This window comes from Etheostoma spectabile, chromosome 20 (genome assembly GCF_008692095.1).
Source record: "Etheostoma spectabile isolate EspeVRDwgs_2016 chromosome 20, UIUC_Espe_1.0, whole genome shotgun sequence".
NCBI classification, from domain to species: Eukaryota; Metazoa; Chordata; class Actinopteri; order Perciformes; family Percidae; genus Etheostoma; species Etheostoma spectabile.
Window position 1 is genome coordinate 8,088,291 of NC_045752.1, and position 23,886 is coordinate 8,112,176.

General features: G+C 38.8%; 1 protein-coding gene across 4 annotated transcripts in view; it reads right to left on the reverse strand.

The window, feature by feature from the left end:
• Positions 1–23,886, reverse strand: part of myo6b (myosin VIb) — a 39,282-nt gene that overhangs the window by 1,400 nt on the left and 13,996 nt on the right. For 2 of the 4 annotated variants that reach the window (XM_032500358.1, XM_032500357.1), the window contains 21 exons: positions 23,578–23,722; positions 21,986–22,143; positions 21,460–21,551; positions 20,886–20,958; positions 19,328–19,455; positions 18,413–18,508; positions 17,997–18,167; positions 16,096–16,134; positions 15,906–15,999; positions 14,849–14,979; positions 14,588–14,665; positions 14,328–14,457; positions 12,805–12,895; positions 11,782–11,932; positions 10,244–10,452; positions 10,066–10,144; positions 7,689–7,849; positions 7,490–7,540; positions 3,037–3,140; positions 1,753–1,887; positions 569–787 (listed from right to left, as the gene is read on the reverse strand). In XM_032500358.1, coding sequence (XP_032356249.1) covers positions 569–787; positions 1,753–1,887; positions 3,037–3,140; positions 7,490–7,540; positions 7,689–7,849; positions 10,066–10,144; positions 10,244–10,452; positions 11,782–11,932; positions 12,805–12,895; positions 14,328–14,457; positions 14,588–14,665; positions 14,849–14,979; positions 15,906–15,999; positions 16,096–16,134; positions 17,997–18,167; positions 18,413–18,508; positions 19,328–19,455; positions 20,886–20,958; positions 21,460–21,551; positions 21,986–22,143; positions 23,578–23,722 — 2,535 coding nt within the window. The remainder of the gene's footprint in view (positions 1–568; positions 788–1,752; positions 1,888–3,036; positions 3,141–7,489; positions 7,541–7,688; positions 7,850–10,065; positions 10,145–10,243; positions 10,453–11,781; positions 11,933–12,804; positions 12,896–14,327; positions 14,458–14,587; positions 14,666–14,848; positions 14,980–15,905; positions 16,000–16,095; positions 16,135–17,996; positions 18,168–18,412; positions 18,509–19,327; positions 19,456–20,885; positions 20,959–21,459; positions 21,552–21,985; positions 22,144–23,577; positions 23,723–23,886) is intronic. The other 2 variants (XM_032500360.1, XM_032500359.1) reach the window with 1 other exon arrangement.

A 23,886-nucleotide genomic window follows, 5' to 3' on the forward strand; every position in this document is an offset into this window, starting at 1 on the left:
ATATTTATAAATAAAGTGATCTTTTTGGAGTTTGTAAGACAAAAAAACTAATTGGAAGGCAATCTGAGGATTGGGAACCCACAAAAAAGAGATAGAAACAAAAAATATTTGTTTTACACAAAAGAATGCTTAATGTAAAATCACTTTCTTATTGTCACAAACGTGTATGTAAAGCTTAACGTAGAGAATGTGAGAATACATATCCACATTTTATCCTATCCTATCAGGAGCGACGGGCAGCCACTGTTACAGCGCCTGGAAATATATTTAACCTAACATAATAGTTTTGGTGGTGGTGGGGGAAATCATGATTTTTTTAAATACTTTAATTGATGCATTAATTAACATATTGTTCCTGCATTAAGTCATGCATGAGATACTATTAATCCTAGTATATTACATGAAATACTATATGAATCAATTCATGCTTAGTCATGCATAAAGTCTTGCATGAATTCATGCTAATTCATGTACCCTTATGATAAAGTGTTACCAAAATAATGGTAAGTTGCAATGCAAAAATCAGGATTTTATGATATGAAAATGTAAGCAAAAGCTGCTGACTCACCTGCAACCAACACAATAGGTTGTTTGTCTGGGTGAAGCTCCATCTGTCTGGCTATCCAAGGCCCATCAAAATGGGCGTACCACCAGCCCTTCTTTTTATTCTGCGGGTCTTTGTACTGGTCTGCTGGCCGGATGAAAGGAATGCGAAAATATCGCTGCTGGCGGTTCATGGCCACTTCCTGATGCTGGGTCGTCATCGGAGGAGCTGGGTTCTGTTCAGCTGCAGTGGGAGTGTGATCATTAAAAGATAACATTATATTGTTGTTTATCTCCAGAGTAGCATTCAAAACAAAGCATCTGACATTTGGTCCCAAATAACCATATAATACTCGCATTTTTCCATGTTTTGCTAACAGCACAGAACAAGCTGAGTGGGGCAGAAAACAAAGTATAAAGCTTTCAAAATGTACGAGATGAAAAAGGAGCCAGGAAATGCCCAGGTAAATATCACATGGAAAAAACAGGTGAAGCAGCTTTTATCCTCTTATGAAATGGCTTGATATGACCCCTGCTGCATCAGCAGAGACCAAGAACAGGATCTAAGCATAAGGCAAACAAAGCTCTGCCAGTACGGCTTTCAGGAGCTATCACATCAGAAGAAAAAGTGAATAAATGTAGTGAAAGTAAAAGCAACAGAGAATCTACTGTGCCCATTCCCCCATCAAACCTAATATTTGTTTTCAAGATGAAAAAAGGAGGGAAATGCAGAGCACCCGTAAGCTTTAAAGCAGCAAAATAACATTTGTGTGTGTGTTTGTGGCACAGACCAAATGCTTGGTTGACAAAGCAGTGAGCTGTCATATCAGCAGCTACTGCACTTGAAGAGGCAGGGATGGCAGTTACTTGCTAATTAGAACAAATATTTTGGACAGAGCCAGGCAGAATGCAGCTGCATTTTCAGGCCTTAGCGTCTCGTCGGCTAATTGAATGTTAGGAAACACAAGGAGATTGCGCAGATTGTGCAGGTCATTATTTCCTGCTAATGACAGCTATTGGCAAAAGTGAGAGAAAATAAATATTTGTCACCTGTAATTTGATGTGCCAGGGGTGAGGTGTGCATGTATGAAATGTACTTTTGTGTGCTGTGTTTGTGAATACACAGATTTATGTTCGTATCCACAGAGGATGCATTCAATTATATTCATTTAGAGCAAGAGGGTGATACAGGGAACAATCTCTACTAACCGTAGTCAGTGACAGATTTAGGAGCTCTCTGTTCACTTCCGTCATCGGTACGTTTCTTGTTCTTGGACTTCCATGCGTGATAGACCTTCAGACGACGGTGGAACTCCTCTCTGCAGGCCGCCAGCAGCTCAATATCTGTCCACACAACGTGACAACAGTGAGCACTCAAACAACTCCATAACATGCAAATATTTATGGAATAGATATGGAACATACAGGTATTTCCACAGATATAGAACAAGGGTATTCCCTTCCATCCTATCTGGTCTCAAGGAAATTTCCCAACATGTCATTTGTTTTTCAAGTCCAATTCTGTACATAACCTATTGTTATAATAATTTATTTTGATGCTTCTGGTAATGTTCATTTTAAGCTTGCAATATCACATTTTACAATATGAAGCTGGACTCTGGTTGAAATAGTCTGGCACTCTGATAAAGGCAAAATAGCCAAAATCATCCGGGGAATCATTTGGGAAGCATTATATTGGAGATGAGTTGTTCAACATGTTTAATTTTGATAATCTAAAACTTTATCAAAATCATCTTTATTATATCTATAACACAGTATAATGAGGTGTTTAGGGGCTCACACTGTGTTTTCTTTCCTTTAATGAAATAAAAGAAAACATTCACAGCATACAGTTCTTTTAATGAACATATGGCTATAATTAGTAATACTTCAAACACAGCTTTTTGGTTTCCCCACCAAAGCAAAATTAGCCAGATGTCCTTGGAATCACACTGTTCCCAGCATTGATCAGAGTACTGTATACAGTCTGGCAACGATAAAAGGCATTGACAAGTGTGAAAGCAGAAAGGCATCTGCTTTGCATGCTGACTGAGTAGAGGGTTGGCTGGGAATGACTTGGAAGGGCTGTAGTAATAATAATTTTCTCTCTCCACCAATAAAACGCATGCTGATGAGTCGTAGCAGCTGTGGGAAGGGAACATCCTCGGATTGATTTTTTTTAGGCAAGCCATCTTGTGTTCACACTCTGTACAGCTGCCTCAGCTTTTCAACACTCACTTTTGCTATTCAAAACAATCACAAAGAGAAAAAAATGAAACAGAGTGCAGATGAAAAACGTTTTTTGGTGCCAAAACATGTGCTGCTGAAGTATTTAATCTAGGGGCTAAAAAACTGTACAATACGTTTGGAATGAAAGAAAATAGTTGCATTTCACTAAGAGCTCTTCCCCCTGGGTCTGTTTGTAAAGCCGCATGCACACTCTGTTTAGTTGATAAAGATGGCATCATCCTTATCTTGTTCGGGATTTCTCACCACAGGAAGTGTTGATGACATCTCGCAGCTCAGCATACTTCCACTTGCTGAGGTCATACTTTTTCACACCAGCAGCAGCTTTGGTTGCCTGCACTTGAGGACCCCTGTAGCAAGGAACAGATGAACGTCGGTGTGTTAAAGGGAGAAAAAAAAGAAAAAGAAGGTGAGGGTGAAGACAGGTAAGAGTGTAACAAGGTGGGAGTGACCAGAGAATAAGCGTTTTAGGTTTCTTATTTTTCAACGCTGAATATCATTTCACAATCAGGGAAGTGATAGCTTCTAAATAAAAGAAGAAACCGCTCTTGTGGACCACAGTAGTAAGAGCAACATTTGATTTGATGTATTTTGATCAGTCTTGAAAGCAATACCTGAGTAAAAGTACAAGTATCTTACCAGAAAAAAAAAGAAGTCACATTTTAGAATGTTATTTGAGTAAAAGTCTTAAAGTGCTCATATTATGCTCCTTTACAGGTTCATAATTGTATTTAGTGGTTATATAAAAATAGGTTTACATGGTTTAATTTTCAAAAAACACCATATTTTGGTTGTACTGCACATTGCTGCAACTCCTCTTTTCACCCTGTGTGTTGAGCTCTCTGTTTTATTACCAAGTGAGGCATTACACTTCTATTCAATCTTTTTTTTGGGAGTCACACATGCACAGTAGTTAGGTAAGCATTGCTAGCTAATTAGAAGCAGAGTATTTGGGCGTGCCACACTAGCAGCTAGGCAACCATTATAACGTGTGTTACAAAGTCACACACATTTGTCAAGGAAGTAAAGGCTAGACAACAATAAAGCTGTTTTGAGCAGTTTATGAACAATGTTTTCTGTTGGAGATGGTAAGTCCCTCTGGGGTGGACTTTGGGCTTTTTTACTTTGTAAACCTAAAACATGCACTAAAAAAGATATATAACACAATAAAGGCAAGGGAAAAAGCCAAAAAGCATAATATGAGCACTTTAAATGATCTGATGTTTACTGTTGGAGCTGCTGCCCCCGCAACCCGATACCGGATAAGCGGACAAAAATGGATGGATGGATGTTTACTGTACTTAAGTATCAAAAGTAATTTTTTTATAATAAATGTACTTAAAGTGCACTATGAGTTCCTACATGGTTTCAGCGCAATTTTATTTTTGTCTCAGATAGGTATCGCGCCTTGATCCACTAGGTGCCTGCCCTCTAAACACACGGTGAAAAAGCCCGGTCTCAGGAGACAACACAGGGGTCTTAAATGTCAAACAAAGGCTAGGGGCACAGGATAGGCACCAATACACAACAAACCACATTCCAGCCAATCACAGACAAGATGGTTGGGGGAGGGGTGGGGGTTAGTAGTGACAGTTACTAAAACATGGGGGAGTAGTAGTAGTAGTGCACCTTTCAGTATTAGAGGTAAAAGTAAAAATTGTTTTTGTTTATGGCCAAAGGTGTGACACATTATCTTCATCACCACTGTTGGGGTGGTCATTGGCTGTTACCATGGCCGCAGAGCCTGCAGCAGGTGCTTCCATGACGCAATCAGTTATTATGCTTACTCCTTTTCTTCTTTAGTTTTGGCCTATGTTTTTTTTTTTGCTTGGCAACAAACAGGCATCGCATCACCAACTGCAATGGAGCGTGCATTAACTTGCAATCTAGGAGCAACGATTCGCCAAACCTTTTTTCCATTGTAAAACCTTTCTTCTGATTTTTTTTGTAGTAACGAGTAATTAAGATGCTTAGGGGAAATGTAGTGGAGTGAAAGTAAATGTTTCTGGAGATGTAAATAACAAAGTTATTTGTTACGTATCTGAAGTTATTCAGATATGTTAAAAATTATACTGGAGTACAGTAATGTATTTTTTTGTATTTGTATGTATAATGTATTTGTACTTCGTAACATTAAAACACAGATTTTGACTGGATCGTAGTGAGATGTGGAATTTCAATGGCAGACAAAATCCGTGACTATTAAAAAAAACAAAAACATTTTTTGCCCTCAGCGAGAAATATAAACAAATGCCTCAATTCTTTCCAAGCCCTCTTCACTGTCTCAGCTGATTAAATAAGAGACCGGTCAGCAGGGGAACTGAAGAGCAGACTCTGTCTGTATCATTGTAACCTAATGTTTCAACTCCACTTAAAATGATGGAAAGCTCTTCTAATGTTACAACTTAATTCTGCAGGCATTTTGAGTGTTTTTGCCCGGGCTTATTTTAACCAGAATGAAAGATGACTAAAAAATAAAAGGCAAATGCTGCAGTACTGTAATATATAATTGAAACTGGGGCTGCAGAGTTTCAGCACGTCTGAGCTCGTGTCAGCTGTGTCTCCAGCTTCCCTGCTGAGTTGAGGCTGCTAATTCAATAATGGATTTACCTCCTCTATATACAGTCGGCATAGCGGCTAATGTCTCAGAGAAGAGGATTACCGATCTACGAATCATCAGGCAGATCACCATTTATAAATCATATTGACTGCAAAGATGATTCATGGCCAAACTGGCCAGTGTGTGATGGTGATGATGCTTTCTTTTTGCTGTAGCCAGGAAAGAAGACGGGAGAGTGAAGTGATAGCCAAGGCTTAGCTTTTGGCAATAGGTGAACCGAAAATGGATGTAGAAGGAAGGAGGTGGTCATCTAGCTAAAACGCCAGCAAGTGGTATACTTCTACAGCACCCATGCTTTAATGTGTTTAAGCTCAGTGGTGCACACATGCAACACACGTGACCTTTGGTGCTTTTTTTTTGCAGCAGACCAACTTTGGGTTTCCAGGGGGCAGTTGACTTACAGCGATAGCAGGAGACATCCAACATGATCCCTGGATGCCTGAGCCAACACTGACGAGATTACAGACTATTGGATCAAATGTAATTCTGTGCACACCGGACCTGTAGATAAGACTCATGCAGGCTTTAAACACAGAGTAGGGTTAAGGGAATTCAATTCCATTTCCACTGTGCAGTTCAAATTATGATGGAGATTTAGGAATATGAAGTCTGCATGACTTACTGTACTTAAATGAGAATAGTGGCGGTGTTCGAAATGACTCCGAGCTGCAATCCAGTAAACTACTGAGTGTCTACTATATAGGGAATAACGAATGAGGAAACAAGGGAGTGATTTTTAACACAGCTAACTTTCAAGATACTTTAAACTGCAGGTAACCATGGGAACAGTACTATGCATTGTGTTCCTGTACATAACCTGTTACTCGTGGTTCTCTTACACACAGTAGAGTACGTCACAAGCTGGTTTCACGCCAGTTTGTGAAATGGTCACGTTATTTTGATTTATTGATTTGTGTACAGGTCACGCGATCCCCGGGCGCAGGGACACAATCTGCGGTCTCTGTGGCTACAGGAAAATGAAACGCCACACGCCGGGAACAACAACGGGACAGTTGTGGTTAGGAAGAGAATAACGCGGAAAGGAACTGAAACACGCAAGACGCAATCCCCAGTATCCGGGGGGATAGTCCTGTGTTTGTTTGACCCATCCACCACCCCAACCAACCTCCCTGCGCAGGTTTTTGGTTTTTCAATACTACTTGCTTGTTCTGTGATCAAAAAATAGGCTTCCCATTGAAATGCAGTACATTACTTAAAAATTAAAAAATTAAAAAAAAAACATACACGAAAATAACGACATTAACGTGACCTGTACACAAATCAATAGATTATATAACGTCGACCATTTCACGAACTGCCATGACATTGGGCTGTACGTTAACACTAATAAATACGTAAGTACCATTTTGTACTATTATAAATACTATACTGTACTTTCCATATTTCATAGCAGAGGTCAGAAAAAATAAATAATGTCATAATTAAAAGCCACTGATTTCATTCTTGATATTTAAGCTCGAGGTCCACACAAGTGAGTTGACCTACAACAAAGGTTCCTATAAAATTATCATACAGTTTAAAGTTGGTATAAACTATACATGTATTTAAAGGACATAACAGATTTACAACAACTCAATGTATGAGTCAGGGCAAGCACACAGACAGTCAAGCTCATGAGCTTGTGCAAAGGACACAGACAAGCTTCATCAAATGAAGAGTCATGCAGAGCCAATTAAGATCAGAGATATATCAGAGATCACATGTTGCACATTCTGATGCACCTGTCAATTATGATTTGGTGGGCCACCTTCATTTGTGCGTGATAATTATCACACATAATTATTCAGTAAATGACATATCTTATGATTCATAAGATTCACATAAAATAACACATACCAAACATCTAAATTTGACTGAAGATTTCATAAAAGCAAAGGATTTTTTTTTATTGGCTTTGCATTGCTGGTTTATTTTTGCAGTTATTTTAGGGAGCTTAAACATTTACTGTATGACTACGAGTAGTCCTACTAGAGGATAAGACAAACGGCAGGGGAGTGAAGGATTATTGTTTGTGGGAAGTAGACTTGGACATGGGCAGTTATAGTGCCGATATCTTACATGGCCCTGGCTGAGGATGAAGAGATAGGAAGTTCTGAAAATGACTCGTCGCTGGGAGAAAACACAGCAACAGAAAAAATGCAGTTACACGTGCATGCTGAGGTTAAGACATACAGTTCAGGTTATTGTTCACACTGCTTGTTTACTCTGCACTGCATACTAAATCAAAAGGTGTGCATTGTGTCCACATATAGAATACCTGCGCAGACTTGCGTCCAGCTGCCCCTCCTCAGTGATGAGCTCTGCCTCACTCTGAGCGATTCTCATGGCTAACTCTCTGTCTCTTCTCTCCTGCTCCACTATGGTGGTGCGCTGGACCTGCTCCTCACGCTCCACAGCCAGCTGAATCTCCAACTCCGCCTGTAAACACAAACATACACAAACCACTTTTAATGTGACTTTGTAAAATCTACAGTACATAAACCTAGATCCTGTCAAAATCACTGTGTGCCAGACCCTTCACAACAATCCGTGTTCCTGAGCCTAATTAGACATATTTATCCGGAGGGTAGAGTTGCTAATGAAGCTTTAATGGTAACATGTCAATACAAAACAGGGCATACAACAGACAAACATTCAACGACAATCAGTCGGGACATTGTTATAGAAATTTGACCCAGATGAAAACCTTTTTAACTTTACAGAAAATAACTATCTTTAGTAGCCCAAATATTGCAGTAATGGCACCTAGAGGGCATTTATATATATACACTGTATATACTGTATATAAATCAATAAATATATCTATGTGACTATATCTGTATGTGTATCTAAAATATATTCATCTCCTATATACTGGCCACTAATGAAGTCCATAATGGATACTTTTCTCTGAGGAGCTATAAATATGAATGCCTCTCCAGTTAACAATATATTATTTATACTGTAGGGTGGTCAACCCAGCAGCAGCTGTGAAACATGGCCAGTGTGAAACATGAGAACCTAAACTTGAAATTGTGATGGCCTCACTTTGAAAGTTGAGCTGCTTTATAACAAGTGCAAGCTGGTTTTATAGACAGCATGCATTCTGCTCAAAATAGCTTTATTACACAGATTGTGTGTTAAACCCCCAAATCATAATAGGCACTCTCTCTCTTTCCAAAAAAGTCAAATAAAATTAATTGTTTGCAGAATAGGACCCATGACATGCATCGACTCCTTAAATCAAATGTCAAACGAGAATCTTGGAGGAAAAAAAAATGACTGCAAAGTGTAAAACTGGGTGTTGTGCAACAAATAGTTTAGGTTAAAATACGTCATCATACAGAGTTTGAAGTGAGCAAGATACAGTGCCAGACTAACCTTTGACACAGCAGAAAATAGCAAAGAACACAGAATAATATGCCATGAAAGTCATAGGAGACACCCTTAGAAGGTTTACTGCTGCAGCTTTGAGCCTGAGAGCAGTGGATAAACAAACTTTGCAGAGAGTCTCCTGAGACATGTGGCTTATGACAGCCTGGTCTCAGCTGTCTCACTACGAGAAAGAAAAAATAACGACAGCATGCTAATGTCCAACTGGCCTTGGGTGAATAAAAAGGACAGAAGGTGTGATGTACGCGTAACAGAAATGTGTGTGTGTAGTGATAAGACCAGAGGAGAAAAATTATAGAATATAAGGAAATAACAATTACATTAATGATTGTGACAAATGAAATGTTTGTGAGTGAAACAGGCAGAGATGGACAATAGTGTAGATGAGTGTAAAAGGCATGATAATGAGACATAGGAAGGCGATAAAGGGAGTTGAGTTAGGAACTGGAATCATCAATCAAGACTCTGCAGGCAATCCACTAGGGATCTGACCAATGCCGTGAACCGGCTGTTTCCGTGGGAGACCAAATGAATGTTGACATTGGAGTGGAGAGCAGGCAGAGTGAGGGGAAACAAAACCTTAACAACGGTGTTGTGTGTTTTTTTTCTGCTGCCCATTAAATCCAAAATACACACATGTTGCATACTACTGTATATTCTTAACAGCCATGGGATTCATTTGAGGGCTCAGTATGGTATTTAAAAATTAACATCATGAGATATGAAATTTACTTTGGAGTTGAATTATTAGTATGCTGTTACTATCAGGGACCGTTTAGAAAACATCCCAGACCCTGACCTAGAAATATAGGAAGAAACCATAATAATTCCATGACAGGAGTAATTTGTCCACAAACAATACTGCACATTATACTGTAGGAACTGACCCAATAAAGGTCCAGCTCAGTCTAGGATTAGGATTAAGTCTAGGAAATCATCTTGCTTTAATGAGATTATAATGGCAGGGCAGGGTATGAGCACTCAGTTGCTGCAGGGGCCAGTGCCCTCATTGGGTATAAACATACAGTTTAGAAGAGACTGCAGGGAGCCATGAGTTCACATGCACTTAAAAATAAATAAAACATATCAACAGTAGAAAGTTAAAAAAGACATATACATTATACACACAACTTGATATTCAACCTAATTTGGGAGCATTCCAGGTCATCTTCTTACATTTATGCCAGTCTTAATAAGTTTAAGCAGGCGAGTACAACAGTAGACCAAGATATAAAGATATGACCTTTTAGAGTGGTCCAAACCTGTATTACTTTCTCTTCCTCCTCTCTCTTTTTTCTATCCTCCTCCTCCTGCTTCCTCTTCAGCTCCATCTCGGATTTCCTTAAATGTTTGGAGAAAAAAAAATCTTCACTAAAACTGACAGACAACTTGTAGTTCTAAACTTTTATCATTTGATAATCCCCCTCTGCCATCACTTACAGTTTTCTGTCGTCTTCCTCCTGTTTGCGTCGTTGCTCTTCCTTCTCCCTCGTCTTCCTCTCTTTTTCCATCTCCTCCTCAATGTGTTTCAGCCTCTCGCTCTCTTCTTCCTCCTGTTTCTTCTTTTGCATGGAGGAGAGCAGCTGCTCTGAGCGTTTCACCAGCCCCTGGTACTCTGTGTCTATCTCTTTCCAGGTCATCACTGTGGCCTAGGGGTCAAGAGAAAGATCAGAATGGCAAGTGATGGTCACAAAGTGAAGAAACACTTTTTTTATGTTTTATCCAACTCTTCTTCCATACGCCTCAGTGGAGTTCAAAGCCATGGGTTGCCTTGAACACTATTACTACTAATAATATTACTAAAACAGGTTTATCAACAACAAAAACTGATGAGATTCCATCAGGATGAATATTCTTAATTTGAGTCAGTTTGTTTACTTTTATTCACGGGGAGGGAACATTTTTTAGAAGTGACAAAGAGTGCACTTATAGCCTGACTTGGCATATACTCCACTGTTACTATGGCACAACCTTCCCATGTGGCAACAAGGGAAGACACTGACTGACACTGTGTCTGTCACTTGCACACTGCAGCCAAAATGCTCGATCCCCCACTATACTTGTCAGACAATCAGCAGGGGGAGAAGAGGTCACCGTATTGTGAAGATTCATTAGAGTGAGTCTCTAACAGTGGCACAGGGAGGGAAGATGACAAGGTCTTGTCCCCAACGTATAGTCTGAATGACAGCCATTGGCATCTCATGCATTACTCATTCTGAAACGCCGTGCCAGGAGCAATTTCTGAGCAATCAGTACACCATGAGTGTCAACAATGGGATAGCTAATATGCTAACAGAGGAAGAGAGTGGGAGAGGCTGATTGGGGTGTGCGAGCAAGGTGCTTCAGAATAAGTCAGGATAACTTTAGGAACTTATGAGCACTCTAATCATACCTGTTGCTTGCATACAGAAAACCAACACTATTTGGAAGTCAGTGCCAAGATGTCTGGATAGCATGTGAATGTGTTTGTGATGATTTGCCATACCTACAGGGTCCAATAAGATGGATGCTTATTGCTCAGGGAGAGCTGGGATTTCACTAACCAAGTTTGATAATTTAGCAAAACAGATCCTCCAAATTGTATTATTGGAGAGGAGAGGATTTCTTCTTCACCTAGCTCTTCTTTTTATCCTGAGGTGATTGAAAATATTGATTGTAAAATAGACAGAGTGAGAAAAGGGCACAGCACACTTAGGAAAGGGCATAGTGTAGAACAGGAGAAGACTGCTTGTGCCAGGGAGCTACTGGTGTGAATGTAGAGAACCATACACATCTGAGGCAGTCATGCCTAAAGCAAGGAAGGTGTTCTGAAAAATCTTCCCCAAGATCAACACATATAAAGGCGAACAGCTAAATGTTGTATTGCTCACACTGTATCATGCTCAAAGTATCTGAAAAACTGTTGAAATGAGCTACTTTAAAAATCACAAGAGCAAAACCCACCTTGGGTTATATGAAAGAAGTGAACACAGACTCACCTTTATCTTTGCTAACAGAGTGTCTATGGATCCAGCCAGCTCTTGAACCTGTTTGGCCATCTCCTGCTTGCCCTCCTTCAGCCCGTTCACCACCTTGTTGACCCGCTCCATGTGTTTCTTCAGGTTACGAACCTTTACCATGCCATCAATGCTATGAGAGAAGGAAAAAAATGCAAATTTATACATGACAATGTCATTAAAAAAAGGTTAAAAAGCCGCTTAAAAGAGGTGATGAACATACTAAAAAAGTGATTAAGTGCCACTGAGGCATTAGTGAAACAGTTCTAATCCTGTGTCCTTGTGTTAATTATTAAGTTATATATTACAAAAAATGTATACCTTTAAGTCCCTCTCTGTTCCCCTCCGCTAAAACGTTTTTGAGGATTTTTGGACACGAGGGCATAAACATAAATTATTTCAATCAAATGTAATTTGAGAAAACCCTGACGATCATATCATAGTATGAAGTCACATTTGACTAGCAGACCAATATCAGAGGTATGGATTTGCCTCACAGTTGGCAAAATTGTTGTTCATATTTCCGAAACAGCGTGACTGTGTTCCAATTTACCCCCCATCTCTGCTTCCTGACTATAATGAGGATGAAGGAGGTGTGGGTGGAGGCCTGGTATAAAACATTTCCTCATGCATCCGTACACATACTGGACTGCCAATCACAATCAAAATCTGATTCTCAAAAACGGAATCTGAAAACCCATCATCTGGATGGCTGGGTTCACAAGAGCAATTTTTCCAAATGCAACCCAATACAGCAGGACATACAGTATTTCCCAAAGCAGTGCAGTAAAATGTCATTTCTCCACAGATGATTTTCTAGATTGATTTGAAATCCTAAACGCACAATATGGGAAAGCCATCAAAACCAACCAAGCGTGAATCAGTCTAAATAAAAAGCACAAAAGAGTACAGGGTAAAAGATAAAAGCATAGTACATGGACAAACAGAAAGACAGGGAAAATGCAACGTATGTGTGCTGGGCACAAGAACCAACAGGAGACTCACCGTGGCCTGTGCTTTCTCTTACACAACCACATGCGGACAGTTTTCTGTATCTTAATGCAGGCCAGAGCTCTGTAACTCATCTTGTTCCGAACTGTTGAAGATGAGGAGAAAAAAAGGAAGAGGATGTATCAAAATACTTATAGTGGTGATTTGTCATTTCTTTACTATGCCCAGGAAAAAAACCAGGAAAATACTTAAAGGAGACAAATATGTATATGCACAACTTCTAGATTTGAAATCATTGCCGTTCCCAACTCCAACATAATTGACATACTTCTTCAGTGCATGAATATGCTCATCTAAAAAAAAACAGATATACCATGGAAATAGTTCAGCAATGCCCTTCTTAGACATTATGAAAACAAACTACGGTATATATTAAAAGATAAGTATCAGACAGGTATGAGAAAAATTTAACTGAAAAGTTAAAGCTTAAATTATGCTCTAGCTAATTATGTTACAGCTATGTATAAACTGCTATAATGAGTAATATCGATCATCAGGCAAAAAACAAGTAGGGAAGAATATTGTATGACCGCTATGCATGATTCTTTCTTTCTTCACCGACACACACACACACACACACACACTCACACTCACACTCACACACACACACACACACACACACACACACACACACACACACACACACACACACACACACACACACACACACACACACACACACACACACACACACACACACACACACACACACACAGCGATAATAAGGTAAGGTGTTGAAGGAAATAAATGACCAGCACCAGGCACATTAATGTCCTCCGGTCATTTATGCAAGAAATGTGTGGTCAAGCAGAGGCAGTGTTCTGCTATAACTAAAGCACTTTCATTTGATGCTTTCACACAAATAAAGAGAAGCCAGCCAACACTTAATTAAATGCTGAATATCAATAACTTGAAACACAGAGTAATGCTTCAAGGAACTGCTTTCAGTGTACTATTTCATATTGCTCAAGGCTGCTGCTTTAAATATTCAGAATGAGTGTAAAAACAAGTAATGTGATTAAGCTATCCAAGCTATATAATAACCTGTTAGGAAATGACAAAGCATCAAATACATGATTATCCACTAGTTTGAGAAATAGCTTAACTAGCAAAATAACTTGCTCTTTTTTAATTTGCAGTTTTGTGTAGAAGACTCATGTGATGTGGCTATGGAGGCATGTTGGAGACTCCAACATGTTTTTACCAATGTCACCTCTCTAGAAAGGACTGACTCGGGCCATGAAGCATATTGACGATGTATATTGCCTAAGTGCTAATAAATGGAAGTTAACTCATGACTTTATAGGAAGTGTCTCTGAAAGGACTTAACCTAGGCAAAGACAATTACATATTGGTGATCTGGACACCAAAGTTAGACTATAGACCAACCATAAGAGAAATGACAAAATAGAAATTCATGACAATCAAAATCTTTCCTAAGCTACACTGCAGATACTTATATGGAGTCTGCTTGAGTCACACATCACAAGCTCTGTTGTTCCGTGGATTCAACCCACGTTTGATGACGGACAGGCTGCACCATTGGACCTTCTTCCAGCAGCTGCACAACAACCACTGGTTGACTTTCTTCAGCAGGTTTGCAAGGTGTTCTGGATCAGACTTCATGATCTGGTCAAACTCAGCAAACTGATGCAGGTACACAAACACACAAATCAAGCTATGATCCTTGAAGTTTAACCTATTAGGCCTATTTGTTGAATCCTGCATAATGACCTTCAACATTAATGCACAATCAATTATGTTGACTTCTCTGTACCTTTCCAGGTCGGAAGAAAACTCTGGTCAATCCAAACTTGAAGTCATTGTCATTTAGTCCCAGAGCTTTGAACAAAGCCTAGAGAGACAAACTCCCATTCAGTGGCACAGCAATAATATATTTTGTAGGAATGTGGGGAACTAATCATTCCCAAATGCATCAGTGTTTATTTTAAACCAATAAAAATAATTATCTTAAACCAACAGTACACTTTGCTTTTCTCCCAAGAAGGAGAAAACTATTCAATTTGTGTAATCCCACCTTACAGAAGAGTCTTGGATTCAGGCGTGTGAGCTTGTCAGGCATATACTGTTTATACATGTTGTAGAGCTCGTGGAAGGGGGCTCTGGAGGGGAAACCCCCCTGCATCAGGTCCAACACTGACACCATTCCTAATCAAGAAAAAAACACAACAAAAGAAAAAAATGGTCTTCTGAAGTACACCATAAAATGTACATGACTAACAATCTACCAAGCAAGCTAAAATCTGTTAGTTTACATGCAGCATACAGTACTCTGTTTTATCCCTGACAAGTACTTTATCAATGTTTATGTGTGTGTGTGAGTTTTATTTTTATTTGTTTGTCAATATCTGTGTGTGTGCACGTGAGAATTGCATTTCTACATGAGAGGGTCCCTGCATGAAAAAACAATTTCACTTTATTGTGATCACACTCACAAAGCTTGTTTGGCATCAATCACAGTAGCAGTATGCACTGATGTCAAAATACATAAATTAGCAACATAAAGCAAATTACAGACTTCCACTTCCATCATGGTCCATGGACCCAAGTGCAGGTACAACATTTTCAAAAAGGTCAAAATTATATAATTTAACAACGAAACTGTCCAAAACAAGATGACAGTGTGCAGTGCAGTATGCCAAACCAGGACAAACTGCACTGAAATATAGTAAAAATCAAATGTTACAAAAGGTTTTTCCAGTCACAACAGTTTAATATAATTCAACGTTTGTGGAAAGCAGTAGGCAGAAATGTAAATTTACATATCCTGCATTCCCTAAACTGAGAGCCTTTCCTTTTTAGAGAAAGGTCCAATATTTAGGTAAATTCTGAGGTTCTTGGGTATGTTATATTCATATCATGATCTTATTATTATTATTCTGACTATGGTTGTCCATCTCCTGTATTACATAGACTGTAAGTGGGGTCATCCTGCTCCATTAGCAGTAGAGCTACCTTGGGTAAAGATATCTTTAGTAATCTTTTGTATATTTACTCATCCTTAAAATGATAAGTTGTAAATATGACAAATTTTTCAAAACCCTATAACACATTCTGTACATTTTCGCACCCACCTGAGCACTGCAACTGTGAGAGAATCAGAGCCCCCTCAAACTTGTGACTGACCATCTTCAGGTTGGGTTTTACACAGCGGATGAAACTTGAGCCCTATGCACACAAAGATTAATAATTACTTATTGATTTTGAGCAGAAAAGCAAAAACCTTTACAGTAAAATATACAATGAAGATGACATATTACTCACAGTACTGCGAAGTTTTTCCAGCAGCAGGTTCAGCTGGGTCTGTGTGTGCAAGCAGACCAAAAGGAAATGTTTCGTGATTTATTTTGAATGTTTGTGATAAAGGTAGCCCAGAAAGACATTTTAAATTAGGTTTTGGTGACACACATCCTCGCCACAGGTAAAGAAGAGAGCAACTAGAGTTAAAGGCAAAGCAAATGTATCTGTATAGCATCTTTCAACAACAAGGAAATTGCTTTCCATAAAACATGAAAGGCATTAAGACAAGATATACAAGAGACACAAGGTAAAAAATAATATAAAAAGATATATGCATAGGATTAAAGATTAAAATCAGTAATAATTTGGCACATCCATTCATTGATTTGTTCAATGCACCAACTCAAACACCTGGGGATATCGATAGATAAATCTGGGTCGTCTGCATAATTATGAAAAGATATCTTGTTGTTTTCTATGACCTGCACTCGAGGGAGCATGCAGATAACAGAAGAGGCCTGAGAATGGAACCTTGGGGGAAACGTCATTTTTGTACGCTCAGATAATTAGCAATCAACACAACATAGTCCCTCTCTACCCTTCCAATAGGATCCAAAGCAGTTTAGCACTGTGACAAATCACTTTTATTTTTTTACATCACATTTATCAGAATGCTCATTTTCACAAATTATATTTATCTTAACATGTTTCCAACTGTAGAAAATGACAACTAGTCCTACATTTCCTCTCCATTTAACACATTCTGGCTATTTGAGGTTTTTTGAAACGCATGCATCATATTTGTGCTGAGTCCATGTTTTGTGCATTAGTGATGAAAGAAAAAAAGCTACATTATTCATAAAGAAGTCTCAAATCTGAGGCTGGAGTTAGATTTTTTTGGTTGCACCTGAAATATAAGATATACAGCTAGAAGTTTTGGATTTTTTGCCTTGCTCAACACACTTGTGTGTAAAACCCAGAATGTTTCATTCTTTCTGTCTCTTATTTTCTTTTCACTTGCCATGTTTTCCAACTCTTTTCTTTCATACCTCAAGCTGACTTCATCCAGCTTTATTCACCAAAGAATGTTTTCTCTGAGGAAAGAGGTAGGAGACTAGTGGAAATCTAAGACAGGGGAACTCTGAAGGGAGGAGAAAGAGGAATGAAAAGAAAAGGTGAAGGTCTGGAGATTAGAGTTAGAAAAGTTGGAAAAAAAGCTAAAAGATAAAAGAGTATTGTGAACTGAATTTTACACAGGAGATTTCTGTATTTTAAAAGTACATCTACATAATTTTGCAAAATTCCTTGACAACCAAATATCAATTCAATAATTTTTATGTTATTCATCTTTAATTTGGACTATGTATTAAACAGTTGGGCAAAATCTATACAAAAGTGTATTCAATTAAATTGACTATATATGTAACTTTTACATGTTTCTGAAACCGTATGATTTTTCATCTGATGATCATAAATGACATGTAACAGTAAACGAGACTAACAGTGAATTGAACTCTATTTTTATATAGTTTTTATTAATGCCTTTGAGCGGGTCTGATTTGTCCCGCAAATGATTTACGACAGGTAGACGGGGCTACAGAGCACACATTTTGAAAGGTCGCAGAGTTTGGCAAAACAAAGGAAAAGCCTGTTTTACTGAGTCAGGAGTATCATTTTTATGTCTTTCACAATGAAAGACATTCAAATTTACAATAATACCAAGTTGTTGCATCTTAGAGTTAAAATTCAGTGAATTAATGAGAAACATGAATTGAAACAAAAAATTGTATTGGCTTTTTATTATTTGCGGTAGTGAAATTGAAAGGTGTTGTCATAAACTAACAATAAGCATTATTCAATTATAGCTATGTTAAAGGACTTTGTCTAACAATCCAAAATAACAAACCTTTAACATTAACTCTGACCTTGAACTTGTTGCCAACGCTGATGAATCCCAGTTTGCCCGCCTTTTGCTTGGAGTCCTTGTTGGTGATTGAGTTCTCAAACAGCTCTCGAACAAATTTGTCTTTCGATTCGGACACTAAGCCCTCAAGGGACATGTGGAGGGCATCGTTATTCTTTTCCACAAACCGACTCTGTGGACACAAACGCAAATGCATACCCTTATGTAATGGCAAACGTTTATATAGATGAACAAAATGAAAAAACAAATGAAGAATGCCTTAATTCCTGCAGCATACAACACACATAACCAAATCAAGTTATTTATACGTGTAAGAGATGTATTGTGACATTTGTCACAATATTCTACTTGATTACTGGATTTTGTGAATACCAACTAGCCCCAACATCCCTATTTAATAAAATCTGAGTTAATTACAGTTTCATAGCAGACTGCTCCAGCAAAGTGCCTGACGATAAAGCCCTCGTCATCCCGGAGATTCCTGTGAATAGTCAACTTCGACTTCCTGGGAACCTAAGCAGGAGGGGAAGAAAGCTAATCGTGTTAAATGTCAGATCTAAAACACATATAAATTGACTTAACTCCAATCCTATCCATCCTCTACAGCAGTGACACAAGCGAACAGAGAGAGAGAGAGAGTGAGGAAGGCTGGTTTAAAGAAGGAAACTTTTCCAGTGCAGTGAAATCCAGCAAAAAAGTATGAAATTATGGATTATATATTCTCACAAACTCTATTATCATTTCTTGGATTGTTAAGGAACCCAGAAATCCAGCATGTTTAAGCTCCGTTTGCTTCATCAGCAAGAAGAAGCATAATAAATTATTGTTAAAGTGTAAAACTGGATAGCAGAATTGTTAGCTCACAGCATATTCAAGCACTTTAGATTACAATTAATGTTTTTCACTCTATTAAATGTATGGAATAATCTTTATTTGAGTAAAACCTTTCCCTGCAATAGAGTGTGGCTGCAGCAAGCTCTAATCTTAAAATTGAATTAGTGTCAAGGCTACATTTCTAAAAGGATTTCATGCTTGCAGAGATACAGGGCGAGAGTGACGGACAAAAGACAAAAGAGACAAAGGGAAGGATCACGACTGTGCATCATTCACAACACTGCGGTTTAAAATACAGACAGAGTAAGATCACAATGACAAAACCAATGTGCAGTTACACCGCTGCCTGGTCTCACAAAAGTACTTTGTGGAAAAAAAAGAGAATAAAAGCAGCATACTGGAGAGAAAGCAGAGACAGAAGGAGAGAGAGAATAGGAAACATAGTGAAAGGCGAGAGAGGGAGGGAGAGGAATGGAGAGCACAGCTAAGAGGTCTGACCGTCAGCCTGAAGTGGTCTTTATGCTTGCTGTGAACAGCCAGTGCAAAGTGTTGGTCGCTGGGTTGAGGGAGACGGTTCTCTTCATCCAAAATGTCCAGAATTCCCACCAGCTTTGCTTCCACTAGATCTGGAAACAACAATTATATGTGCATCAGCAACATTATTATGATTCATTGAGAACGGAAGGACTGATTGGAGAGCTTCTTGGAACTTATATTAGTAATAAAAAGGCAGTGCTCTTTAGTAGGGGGCATGAACAAATCCAATAGAAATCAAGAAAGAAGCTAAGGCACTCATCTTTTATCTTTTTCTATTTAGAATGTGTCAGATGCATTAAAGGCATTTTATGTATATTTTTCGTAACAGACAAGCGCCTTTGCTTCTTTCTTAATATCTGTGGATTATTATCATTCATGTTTAAGTCCATCTCTAAAATGTGCAGGGAAGCACCAGTATGAAAAATAAAGCCTAAGATGCTACATGTTAGTTGACAAAACTGGCAATATTTCCAAACATCAAATATTTGACTGGTTTAGGTGCAACAGAACACACAAATTCTTATTAAGATATTTACCGAGGTGAGTTGGGAAGCCGTGGCCATAATTATACAGAAGTTATAAAAGCACTAAACATTTAGTTTTGTCTTGATGCGTTCATGATTTATGCCATTTATTTGAAATTTCAACTGTTTACTGTTCCTGGATGTGAATATTCAAGGCGTAAAACATGCTCATCAGGATGCTCATTTAGCCATATATCTGAATTATTCATGCAGCATGCTGTTTGGAATATAATCTAATAGCCAAGGACCCCAGAAAAGAATTTGCATGAACAAGCACCTGTGCATAAATCGTGAAGATTGATGAATGAATTAATGGCCAAACCCAAACGGTCATTTGCAAGTCATAAATGTTATTCACGGCTGTCAGTTAACCTCCACCTGCATAATCACAGCCTTTGAAATACTAATCAAACTGCTTTACCTTGATACATTGACTACTTCGTTCCATTATTTCGAGGATACATTCGAGAACAGACACAACAAAAACAAGGGGGTGTAATTTTGTCGGCTTCCTGTTGCACAAAAGAGGCCAAAAAACCTACAAATACTCATCACGCTTGCTTCATTCAGACACATGGATATGCAATCTCTGTATTTTTGTCCACAACAGGTGTATTTTTGCTGCTCTGCTGTGTAGCCCAGAGCACAAGAAATAGCCCAAATAAACGACCAACCTCAGTACACCTGAGTGTCAATTGATGGTCCTGTTTTTCACTTCTAAAGATCACCCAAGATGCAGATTCAAATAGATAATATTACACACATTCCTACACCAGCTCCGGTCTCAAACCAGCTCAAGTCAGACATCTCATTAGCTTATCAGTCCTGCTTTGTGTTTTTTACTTTTTTTGTAGTATCCAAGGCTGAGTATATTTTTATTTTTAAAAGCCACATTTTTTAGGTAAATAGTAAACTTCTGAGAAGTAGTGAAATGTTACAGCTGCAAAGTTTGGGGATCAACAGGTTGCCTTGAGTGAAGATAACATCCATCTTACCTATGCAGTCCTGGTTGTCGACATAATGCACCTCATTAACTCCCAGGCCTTCCCTTTGATAGAGCTCTTGCTCCTGCACAGAAAAGGCCAAATGTCAAAAATCTAAACTAAAAACTGTAAAAAAAGAAAAAGAAAAAAAGTGTTGATATAAAATGATACTATTTCTGAGTGGTTTCAGAACATCATCCACCTCAAAAAGCAATAAACAATAAAGAGCAAACCAACAACAATACATGATTTAAATAATGAAAAAGAGGCTTAAACCAGAATTGTGGCACCTTAATTAGAGACCTTGGAAGGGAATAACGTTAAGAGATCACAAGAGAGAAACACGTCTCATCACGTCCCCTGAGAAATTAGCATTCGAAGGAGAGAGCGCAGGAGACATAGTGTGAAAATATAAGGGAGAAAATGGAGATGACAAAGACAGAAAAAGCTTAGTGTGCCAACCACTTCCTCCTTGCTTAGGAAAGAGTCAGTGAGTTTGGTTTGTGAGTGACATCACAGGGCACGTTTCCCAGGATAAAGAAGTAAACCACACCAAATCATGTGTGTTAACACGTTGCTCACCCACCTCTTTCAAAATACGCTCGTTGAAGAACTGCTGCAGTTTCTCATTGCAGTAATTGATACAGAACTGCTCAAAGCTGTTGTGTTCAAAATACTCTAAGAGAAGGGAAAACAAAAGAAGATACAGAAAAAAAAATCATATATTTCAATTAATTTTCAGAAAATGAACATCTTTGCAAAGCCGGTGTTAATTATGTAGTCGGGGGAAATTAATTCTCAAGCAAGAGCCCTGGTAATGAAGTGGGTGTGTATGCATTAGGGTACTCATATTAAGAAACATGCTGCCCAGACCAGGGTTTCTCTAGTGAACTGAATTCTAAACAAACCAATGACAAAATTAGCTAAATGCAGTCTGTGAAATTTCAGAAATGTATATTTCCATATATGTCTATGCTTTTATTAATATTTTTTTTATTTTTTTATTTTAATATGTTATCAGTCATGTTATGCTAAATCTACACATTGTACGTATGTATGTAAGTTTCATTGACACTTCCACATTTCATTGAACACTAACTGCCTTCTATTACCAAACCCAGCAATGTCCAACACCCCGATGAAGTTGGAGGAAGTCTTGAAGGGGAAACACTGGTTTACTCGTTTAACAACATGGTCGAAGAGGCGGCTGTACACTGCCTTGGCCAGGGCATCGCGGGCATTGTTTGCTTGTTCAACCTTTAGAGGCACCCTGCAGGGACACACAAAGTGGGGCAGTGAGAGCCAGTCTGAAACTGGGACATGCTAGTCTCTTATTAAACCTCTCTTTTTTTTTTTTCCCGAATCAACCCAATTTTCATGTGGCAGCAAAACTTTAACTGTGTTGACGTGACACCTTTTTGCCGCATAGATCCCCTTTTGATCTCTATAGTCAAGTTAGGCAATCATTTTAAAAAGAGGGTTTCTGAGCCAACGATGAGGTATTAAAACTAAAATATGAACCTTGAACTCTACTTGACTCTCTAATGGCGCTTTAACACAATTTATTTTTAAATTATTAACAGAGGGGTTGACTGTATGGACAGAGTGCAGCTCCACAGTGGCCCAAAGTTCAACTTACCTGTCCCAGCTGGGAAGAAGGGGAATTTTAAATGAAAAGGTCTATCCCTTGTTATGATAGATCATTACCCACTTTTTCTTTGGATATTCAACCTACCCAGTCCTCATAGGAAAAAAACACAAACTCATCCATTACAAAAGGTAATAGTCTATCTATGCCAAAGCTAAGGTACCCTATTCAGCCAGAGAATAGGCAATCTTTTCTCCATTTCACTATGTTACATTTGGGAAATCTTAAAAAGCACATGAGATCCTTACAATTCATCTCAGTGACTTGCATCCATTTCAATGTTTAATATGCACACTAGTAAGAGGCTGCATTATACCGTCACATCCACCACCCTTCCCTGTAACCCTCAACCTGGCGGGGGTAGGGTTTATCCGTCTGGGGCTTAAAGACAAAGCCAGGCCCCTTTCGCTCCACCTCCTCCCAAAACACCAAGCCTTTACTGTTCTGTGTCCATGCCCCCCTGCCTCCTCAGATACAAGCTGCATTATTTATGTGGAGAAAACACTTCCAGGCCAGGCCAGCATCTGGCCCTCCTGAAATATTCATGTATCAAACCTGGTCCCATCACTCAAACACCACATCATCACCAAAGTACAGACGAGCAGTGCCAGTAATGCTGCACTTCATTCTCTTCTTAACCTGAAAGAAGTCACAACACCCTCCTTCTACATTTGTGTTATGTGCCTGGGGTTTACTGTGAGTAATTTAGACAGTGACACAGATCACTTAAAATAAAAGGCTTGATTCAATATCAGGATTTAATCACATCGACTTGCACAATATAGAACATTTTAATATTTCACTTCATAATGCAGGACAGTACCAATCAGTACAGCAGCAACTGCCCTGCCACTGCCCATGTTGATTCAGTTCTAGTTAGTTAATCTGTCTAGGATTGTGAGATATTTCAAGAACTATCATGGATTCACTGCCTTCACACAGAGTTCAGTTGTCATTCACTGTGACAGTGACGTCTGAAGAAATTTCACCAACAAAAAAAATTGTAAAAAAAGTCACAGGTCTTTGAAGCGCTTTCAAGACTACTGTTGTCCTTACTTGATAACTGTTCCTTTGGCGCCCCCTGCTGTAGTAAGCATGACTCTGGTTGTGAGGCTGACACGCAAATCATCCTGGTCCAGACCCAGCAGATTAGCACAGTACTCCAGAGTTTGGCCTGACTGATTCTTCAGGACACAACCACCTGAAACCCACAAAAGCCAATTACAATCTGTGGTTCTGAAATGGTTTCTCTTCCTTTGTATCAACCATACTTTATAAATTACCTCTCAATGGGGACACAGCTACAACGCTACAAATATAAGCAGAAATACGTCTTATAGTCCTCTACTGTATGTAGGTGGGAGA